Source organism: Dinoponera quadriceps, unplaced genomic scaffold (genome assembly GCF_001313825.1).
Source record: "Dinoponera quadriceps isolate SergipeBrazil2010 unplaced genomic scaffold, ASM131382v1 scaffold1249, whole genome shotgun sequence".
NCBI lineage: Eukaryota > Metazoa > Arthropoda > Insecta > Hymenoptera > Formicidae > Dinoponera > Dinoponera quadriceps.
In genome coordinates, this window is record NW_014555318.1 from 1,413 (window position 1) to 10,143 (window position 8,731).

General features: G+C 41.7%; 2 protein-coding genes across 3 annotated transcripts; one reads left to right on the forward strand and one right to left on the reverse strand.

Annotated features, from left to right (window-relative positions):
• Positions 1 to 1,833: 1,833 nt before the first annotated feature.
• On the reverse strand, positions 1,834 to 3,570 carry LOC106743792 (ubiquitin-conjugating enzyme E2 C). The gene is made up of 4 exons (XM_014617986.1): positions 3,306 to 3,570; positions 2,855 to 2,969; positions 2,534 to 2,738; positions 1,834 to 2,447 (listed from the first exon to the last, which is right to left on the reverse strand). Exons 1-4 carry the CDS (start codon positions 3,407 to 3,409, stop codon positions 2,323 to 2,325), a joined length of 549 nt encoding a protein of 182 aa, XP_014473472.1. The 5' UTR covers positions 3,410 to 3,570; the 3' UTR covers positions 1,834 to 2,322.
• Positions 3,571 to 3,642: 72 nt separating this feature from the next.
• On the forward strand, positions 3,643 to 8,431 carry LOC106743791 (kxDL motif-containing protein CG10681). 2 transcript variants are annotated; one of them, XM_014617985.1, is made up of 5 exons: positions 3,643 to 3,953; positions 4,012 to 4,372; positions 5,638 to 5,837; positions 5,912 to 6,049; positions 7,873 to 8,431. In XM_014617985.1, the coding sequence occupies exons 2-5, from the start codon at positions 4,224 to 4,226 to the stop codon at positions 8,001 to 8,003; spliced, it is 618 nt and encodes a 205-aa protein (XP_014473471.1). In that variant the 5' UTR covers positions 3,643 to 3,953; positions 4,012 to 4,223; the 3' UTR covers positions 8,004 to 8,431. The 2 variants fall into 2 exon arrangements, with proteins under 2 accessions (XP_014473471.1, XP_014473470.1); XM_014617984.1 differs by having other exon boundaries at positions 4,033 to 4,372.
• Positions 8,432 to 8,731: the final 300 nt, after the last annotated feature.

Consider the following 8,731-nt stretch of genomic DNA (forward strand, 5'->3'; position numbering starts at 1 on the left):
AATTCAGACAATTCCCTATAATAATTAAAATAAATGTATATATTAGCACTTCTCACATTAATGAATTAACATATGTATTATGTAAACACTAACCTTCTATACGCACATGACAGCCTCTACCTGTTTTTTTATTATTCGATATCATATTCTTGTATGATCTCTTGAGTGATTTATATTTATTTTCCACCTGTAGTGTGGTTGTATTGTATCCATTCTTTTGCATTTCTGATGAAATGTTATTCAACATAATTTTTTCCATTTTAATTTTTCTATTTTTTAACTGTTCACTTTGATCCTTGTACAAAATTAAAAATAATTTGGTGTTGGGTCATCCCAACCAAATGTTATTTCATTTTGCTCATTTATTACAGAATAATTTTCTTTATTTGTTTCGTTATTAAATCTGTCATTGTTACGTAATGGTATCAATATTTTCCTACCATTTACACAATACTCCAAATTGTCACAGTTAAAATTTATCACGTTATAATTTAATTCAAATTGTACACCGCCTACAAATATATAAGGTCTGTTTTTTTTCGAAACATTTTCTGCATTAGTGCACACCAGTGCAAGGAGTTTACACTAAAACGTTCTTTTTATCGAGAATGACGTCATCATGACGTCATCAACGCTGTTCGTTTTTGCAATAGGTCTGTTTTTTCTTCGAAACACTTTCTGCACTAGTGCACACCAGTGCAAAGAGTTTACACTAAAGCGTTCTTTTTATCGAGAATGACGTCATCATGACGTCATCAACGCTGTTCGTTTTCGCAGTGCAACAGCATGTAGTGCAACAGTTCACTAAACTACCTGCACTGAGTCTCGAGCTAGTGCCGTCAGTACAAGTGTACCAGTGCATGGAAGTGTAGCTTGGTGTAACCACGTTTTTACAAAATTTAAAGTTTCTATCAGGTATATGGCTTGCATTATAAGTCTGTTCGTTTTCGCTGTACCGCTGAACTAGTGCAATAAGTTGAAGCGAGACAAGTATATGTTTTCTCTCTTCAACTTATTGCACTAATTCAGCGGTGCAGCAAAAACGAACAGACGTGTTATATTTACGACGTTATCGACTGAATCATGAAGCGAGGTAGAAAGAGTGTATCGTCATGTGATTTAAAAAAAAAAATATGATGCAATTATATCTGTGGCTAATTTATAAAGTTGCGCAGCTGTGTGAATTCATTTATCGCCCAGTGAACATTAACCAACAGTTGGTGTAAATAACTAATGACTACATCTCAATATTCACCATTAGTACTGAAAATCTATACATAATATGAATAATTAATATAAAGATTAATGTTATTGTTAGTGTTCGCTGGGTAGCTATTGCTTTATCAGTTATGGACAAATTTAAATTTATTATATATGCATTTAAAAATGAATCGCAGTTTTGAGCCATTGGACAATGGTACAAGTTGCATTGTACAAAAAATAGTCTTTCTGAATATATAATCTGTTAAAAAAACAAAAAAGAGTAATTATCTCGGAAATATTTCAAAATCAACAATCATTTCACCTAATATGTGAATGTTTCCGCAGTTTTTCGAGAAATAATATTAGAAAACTGTATACTAACAGCAAATGCTGAGACAAATATTAAAGCATGATAAAAAAGTAATATTGTTGCACTAAGAAGAATAACATGATCATGTATATAATATGCTGATTTTGGAAATTAACTAAAAAACAGAGCCTCAAGCAACAAAGTGATGTTAAATGGCATTTTAATGAAGTCTTATTGACATTAAAGACATAATTGTGACATAACTAAGACGTAATATGCTAAGCTGCATGTGTTTTAACGGAAACTAGAGATTGTTTCAATCACGTTGTACGATCATTAAAATATTTATTTTGGAATTATACAATAATGGTAAAAATAGAAAGAAACATCAAGTGTGGATGTAATACATGATGACTGCAATGATCGAAGGACCAATGCATATGTTTCTACATGATAAATAAATAAATGTGTTTCTTGTGCGATTGTATGTCAATTAAAAGATGTTCATGTGTACGCAGTCTTGATGTCGGTGTGTGATCATGTGAATTTACAATTATCCTCACAACTTTCTACAAGAATCTTGCTATATAAATGCAACGCAATATCAAAAATTCGCAGTGAACAATTTTGTCCTTATCATTCCGATGGGAGGAAATTTCGATCTAAATTCTCGTTGATGTGTTCGTATTCATGACTTGTGAGAAACGTGCACAAAATTCCAATTAATCTTACACTTAATTATAATCCTATCGCCCGAAATAGGAATAATGATATTAAACGATTCAAAATGATTATGTGATAATGGCTCATCATGAATCCTGCGGGTTACGACTGTGTGCTCTGTTGTATTCCTCTGTCAGATACTTTTTGTATTTCGTCTGGTTGCTCCAAAGCTCTGCTGCTTGAATATTAAGTGGACTATCGTTGTTAGGTTCTGTGGAATGAGATGTAATTGGAATCAGCATTGCGCATAACCAATGGCTGGCTTATCACATAATCACCTCATTTGTTCATACTCACCACTAAGAAGAGACTGTATGGAGAGTAAAATAGTACGCACATCATACAATGCGCTCCATTTATCCTTCAATATATCCAAACATATATTACCAACAGGATCAACGTTAGGATGAAAACAAGGTGTTACAAAACGAACTATCGGAGCACTGTATGGATAACTATGTGGAAATTCCAGAGTCAATTTGTAGGTGAGACCAGCATATACCTAGAGATTATACACAAGATTCTTAAATCAAATCTCTCCTCATCGTTGCATCAGAATACCGAGAACCAAGCGCATTGAAATTCAGGTACTCCAAGTGGTAATAAAACAAGCCTCACTGTATCTTTTGGTCCAGTGATAGTCCCAATCCATTTGAACAAATTTTCTCCCTCTGGAAAGGCGGATACTCCATGTTCAGTGCTCATCATCAACACCATGAGCTCCTTTTGCAACCTGAACAATCAACAGTAATGAGTGAGTCTCAACAGTAACACCTGCGTGAGACAATAATTCGCACATAGCTGCTCCTAGTGGAGAAAATGATAAAGTAACATAATATTAAATTCAGTGAAATACTCGGGACAGTCGAATATCGCCGGAGATTATAATATCAGCCTGTGTTGGCCTGTGTGCTAGGTTACGTTACCACAGAGCAAACAAAGAGCGAGATCAATTACTCGTGGAAGGTATACAAAGCCCAGGCGTAAAGAATGATCGCGATCGTCGCCAGTTCGCTGGAGAGCGAGAGAGAAAGGAGGAAAACACATCGCGACGAAGATCGAAACTCACCGTTTGCTGACCGCATGATTGTCCTTCGGCACGTTCTGCTTCTCCTCGGCGGCCTTGTTCGGCGTGTTCTGCGACGAGCAGAACGGGTTGACGTTCTGCGCCATGCTCCTGAGACCACCCGCGGATCTCGACACCGTACGCGGCGTCGAAATCAGTCGCGCAGGAGGAAAAGGGAAGGAGCGAGAGATGAGCCTTCTTGAGAACGAAGCTGCTCGCAAACGGCCACAACACCAGTCAGGCACGGCGAGAATTTGAATGCTCGCTACACACGTGCTACTGTGCGTGCCGAAAACGTCGAGCGGTGAACAGCTGTTGCGTCTCTTGCGGCGCGAGCGAAGTGACGACGGTGCGTCGTCGCGTGCTCTCGCAATCCCGGTCGTGTCCGCGTCGTCGGCTCTGCCCTCACCGTGTCTCGTTCCACCGCTTTCTTCGATTCCACGGGATTCGATCGAGCGACCAGGTTGTGACGAGGAATAGATCGTCGTGTGTGTCGCGGATCTCACGCCTACTTCGCGTTGCTTCGTCCATCGACTCGGGAAGCTGTTTAAATTGAACGTGCCTCTCAACAGATCGATAACGGACAGCTTAGATAGACGGATTCGACGTTCTCCGGAATGCGATAAGCGTGGGACCACGTTGTATCGTGAGGTAACGATCGGCTTGATAGCTAGAACGATTCTCACTTAGTCATTCCCGGCCTTCTCAGATCGATATGACGTGTTGGCAGAGATACGCGACCGGATGCAGTGCTCGTGAAACGTATGCTCGTTTGTGTCCTGAAAGGGAATTTCTTTACGAATGAAGAATTGTGTGGTAAGCCGGCCCACTCGTGCTGAGCCAGCGGGACGGAGTTATGTGACGAGGTTGCTTGACGATGAGAATAAATTCGAGGTCTGGTAGTCTTGAGATAACGAAAGCATGGCAGCGGCGCAAGGCACACCAGAGTCGGATACTGGCAGTTTCGAGTGTTTCAGAAACTATACTGCGCCAGAGGTGTTTGTGCAAGGCCTGGCTGGCATTGTCGATCAGCAGGATGTAGAGTCCATGATACGTGCTCAGAAACAAATGCAAGTAGTCTCAGATGCTTTTCCAGTAAATACTGAATAATGGTAATATCGATGTTAGGTTTGTATTTTGTTCCTGCACTAGCTGCACTGGTTCAAGAAATATACGGTTAGATATTTACTGACAGTATTACAAATTTATCGTTCATGTTACATGTATTTTAGATTTATACTACTGGCAACGAATATTGGAACATGCACTTCTCGAACTAGTGCAGCCAGTGCAGGAACAAAGAACAAGCCTGTCGTAACTTTTCATTTAACAATGTAAATATACGAGGGCAGTCCGATAAGTACTTAGCTTACAAAAGAAGAACGAAAATTTGGGAAAAGTGGCGATTTATTTCTCAACATAGTCTCCTTTTAGCTCGATACACTTGACCCAGCGATGCTCCAACTTTTTTAACCCACCTGAAAAATACGTTTTCTCGAAGTCTGCAAAGTAGGCCTCCGTGGCGGCGATAACCTCCTCATTCGGCCGAATTGGTCGAATTGGACTACAAACTGCTGCCCCATCCACCGTATTCTCCAGATTTGGCCCCATGTGACTTTTTTTTGTTTCCAAACTTGAAAAAGTCACTCGCCGGGCAGAAATTTGAGTCGAATGAGGAGGTCATCGCCGCCACGGAGGCCTTTGCAGACTTCGAGAAAACGTATTTTTCAGATGGGTTAAAGAAGTTGGAGCATCGCTGGGTGAAGTGTATCGAGCTAAAAGGAGACTATGTTGAGAAATAAATCGCCACTTTCCCAAATTTTCGTTTTTCTTTTGTAGGCTAAGTACTTATCGGACCGCCCTCGTACTATAACAGGTTGTACGTAACAGTTATTTTAATTGGTTGTTTTTTAGTAAGAGACACAAATCGACACAAATCTAGTTATATCAACATTTGCTCTTGTTTTGCATTTAATAAAGAAAAGAATAATAGATGATATATCTAGACTTGTGTCTCTTGCTGGAAAGCAACTATTGTTGAGTGAGAAATTATGACATTGTTGTAATGTTACCGTTGATGTTTATTGAGTTGTGAGGCCAGTTTTTGTAGTCAGATCTTATATTTAAGACTGTCCTAAGTTCATCTTGAGATTGTATCCAATGAAATGAGTCATATAATATTCAAAGATGAATTTAGATGGTCTTATATATAAGATCTGACTATGAATATCAGCTTGAATGTTATTTTTTATTATATTATATTATATATTAATATTAATTATGGCCACTCTTTGTCATTTGTTGACGTGTCCTTTATTTCTCTTTTCGATTCCAGGTTGCAAAGGTTCGAGAAAACCAACGAGATGTTGACCAACTGCAATCAGTTATCGATAAACAGACTGAAGACAGCCGGTACCGAGTTCAAAAAGCACACTGCTCTTCTCATAGAAATGAAAAGGGACTTAGATTACATCTTTAAGAGGATTCGTCTGGTAAAGAACAAACTGAGCCAACAGTACCCGCAGGCGTTTAACGGTAATCAGTCGCGTGGACGAGCTCTAATGAGGGATTAAGTGCGAATGTGAACTTGATTATTCGCCAACCCGCAGAGGCAGTGAGGAGCAGTTTGGCGGAGGAAGTCATCGTGGAGGATGTCGATTGCCCGGTGAAGCCCCTCGAGCCGGAGATCGTGCCGCTGCCGTCCGCTCCGGCTCATTGTGCCGCCGATCGTGATCCCGATTCAGACGGTAATGAGACCTCATCTACAAATAATCATATCGTTAAAGAATAAGACCGTCCCGGCTTCCGTGCGGAAGCTGACGGAACGTTCGAATGTAAAACGCATAAAGTAAGCCTACGGAGCGCACGAACGGACGATGTGATTCAGGTAACATATTACGATTTCTAATGTGTACACCATTGGCGGAGGCGTGACACGAGTCTATGCTTTGTTGTAAGACTTAAAGAGGACCTGTTTAGTCTGTACCACTGTTTAAAGATTGAGACGACTTTATTGTTGTGAAATGTATGTAAATACGTTATAGCTGTGAATGCATAAGAGACTCTATTTTAAAGAGATATTTCTACTAGAAGTCGATGTTTAACGAGAAGTCAACGTATCTCGCTTCCGAAGATTGCACTTTACCTGACATTTTGTGCATTTTCTCTCCTGCGGGAGAGGGACGTATTGGGTACAAAACCGCTGTACAGATTATACATATATATATATATATATATATATATATATATATATTGCAACGGGGCGGCCCAACGTCGCCCGATTATTTTCGCAAGTCTCTCGTACGAATAATACAGAGTAGATATCTCCCGGGATCCTTTGGCCGTACAACACATACGTTTGATCATATTACTGCTCGCATGTAACATGTAACGATTCGTTATACCGTCGAGCAAGAGTTGCCACACTGCAAACGAAGCACGAAGTAAATTTCCATACTGTCACGCGAATAGACGTTAACGAATCCTGTAAATGATTTCTTGGTCATGAATGAGCGACAAAGAAAGATATAGATAGAGAGAGAGAGAGAGAGAGAGAGAGAGAGAGAGAGAATGAGAAATATCGCGTTAGGTAATAGATATCACACAGACGTGAGGTCGGAGAAAACGACGGAGAGCGAACGGCGTCGGCACGGAAGTACGGAAGTTTACTGTTTTATAAGTGTTCCTTCTTCATTACATAATTCACCGACTACGTCGCGCGTAAGTATGTGTACATATCGCATAAACGACACGCTTTCGATGTACGAGCCGATTTATCGCTTCTCCCAGCGCATAGTAAGGAAGCTTGTTCATGTGTGTTACATAGTGCATTATTGTAAATAAAGATCGTTCGTTTCTCGTCTACCTCGTCGCACACACACACACATACACCATACATATATAAACACATATACATACATACACACATAGAATCGTCTATTCCATGCCGTGCGATAGGTACGTTTCTGCAACGATTTACAATCCGGTCGTGACACTCGTGAAACAGTCTGTCTCGCAGTCGGGGTGACGCCGTATCCAGTGCCTCTCTAGCAATAGAGTTTGCTACGTAGGGGAGCTAAAGATTAAATTAAGTCGTTGTTCCGTTGCGGTTTCGCACGGATGCGAGAGGATGTGCGCGCAATGAGGAAGGAGAATATGCGTTCCGTATCGGTTAAAGATTTTGGTGCACGATATCGGCGGTACTCGCCTAAGTTCCGCAACCTACGAGTCAGTGTCTTAAGGTGCTCAAACAAGCTCCGTGGTACGCGCACTTCCATTGTAAGATAATGCGATCCACGTTGTAAAGCGTTTCGGTCGGTCGAGAGAGAAAGAGAGGGAGGGAGAGAGAGAGAGAGAGAGAGAAAGAAAGAAAGAGAGAGAAAGAAATATACAAGTGTTCTTCGTTTTCGTTTTCCTACACGCTGCGATTTGACTTACCCCGATCAAACTGTCCTACCTCCTGACGTGCCCAGAGAAAAATAAGAAAGCAATAAAAAAATAAGAAAGAATATCGCGGGCATCGATAATTAGCCAGGAGACTAATGACATGACTTCAATTGTTGGTGTGCAGTGCCGGTCGAGGAGTTTCAGTTCACGAAGCTGCGCAAACGGCGAATAAAGAGTAACGACAGCTCGTCGACGGAGAGCAACAACGATCAGAGTAACGCCGACACGTCTTCCTGCACGTCCGACACCGGCTGAGAGAAAGCCGGGGTCGAGCAAATACGGGAAAGAGAGCGAGCGAGAGAGAGAAAGAAGCCGAGAGCTAGAGAGAAAGGCCGAGAGAATGAGAGAGAGAAAGAAAGAAAGGGAGAGAGAGAGAGAGAGAGAGAGAGAGAGAGAGAGTGAGAATGAAATCGAAAACCTAAACAAAGCAAATATTCTTGAAGACGCTTATTAATTATGCCCCGAAAAGTCGGACTCATGCATCAGCCACTTCGAATGCTGCGTGCGAGCTAATCGATCGATCGATCAATCGGCAATATGAGAACCGCAGCAATCTCGAGGCGTCTCGATCATCCACACACGCACACACGCAGATACCATATCTCGATGTCACGTTGTATAAGCTGAGCGTGAGCTTGTGAATACTGTCTATGTTCAACGAAATAAATTCTTTGTACACGATAGAGCGGTGTGTTGATCAATCCCATACCGGGGGAGAGTGCGAGGTCGCGTCTCGGCGTGCGACGACGCGAAACGGGAGGGCGAAGTTGAGCTAGGCGCACCGGAAGAGACGTCCTCGCGGGGATATCCGGGCTTTTTAATCCGCGACGAGAGAATCTCCGGCGGTCCACCACCACCACCTGGGGCGTTTCATTAGCGAGGACGCAGCCGTCGCCGTGAAATATTTCACTCGTCCAGCCGGCAAAGGTGGCGCCGAGATTAATGCGAATGCTTTTCACGGCTGCATCCGAGCGCGCGCGCCC

Excerpts from the sequence above, each read along its gene's own strand:
- LOC106743792 (XM_014617986.1), bottom strand. The coding sequence starts at position 3,409 with ATGGCGCAGAACGTCAACCCGTTCTGCTCGTCGCAGAACACGCCGAAC. Across the intron at positions 2,739-2,854 it reads TCACTGGACCAAAAGATACA|GTATATGCTGGTCTCACCTA; the intron begins GTGAGGCTTGTT and ends TATAATCTCTAG. Across the intron at positions 2,448-2,533 it reads CATACAGTCTCTTCTTAGTG|AACCTAACAACGATAGTCCA; the intron begins GTGAGTATGAAC and ends CTCATTCCACAG.
- LOC106743791 (XM_014617985.1), top strand. The coding sequence starts at position 4,224 with ATGGCAGCGGCGCAAGGCACACCAGAGTCGGATACTGGCAGTTTCGAG. Across the intron at positions 4,373-5,637 it reads ATACGTGCTCAGAAACAAAT|GTTGCAAAGGTTCGAGAAAA; the intron begins GCAAGTAGTCTC and ends TTTCGATTCCAG. Across the intron at positions 5,838-5,911 it reads GTACCCGCAGGCGTTTAACG|AGGCAGTGAGGAGCAGTTTG; the intron begins GTAATCAGTCGC and ends GCCAACCCGCAG.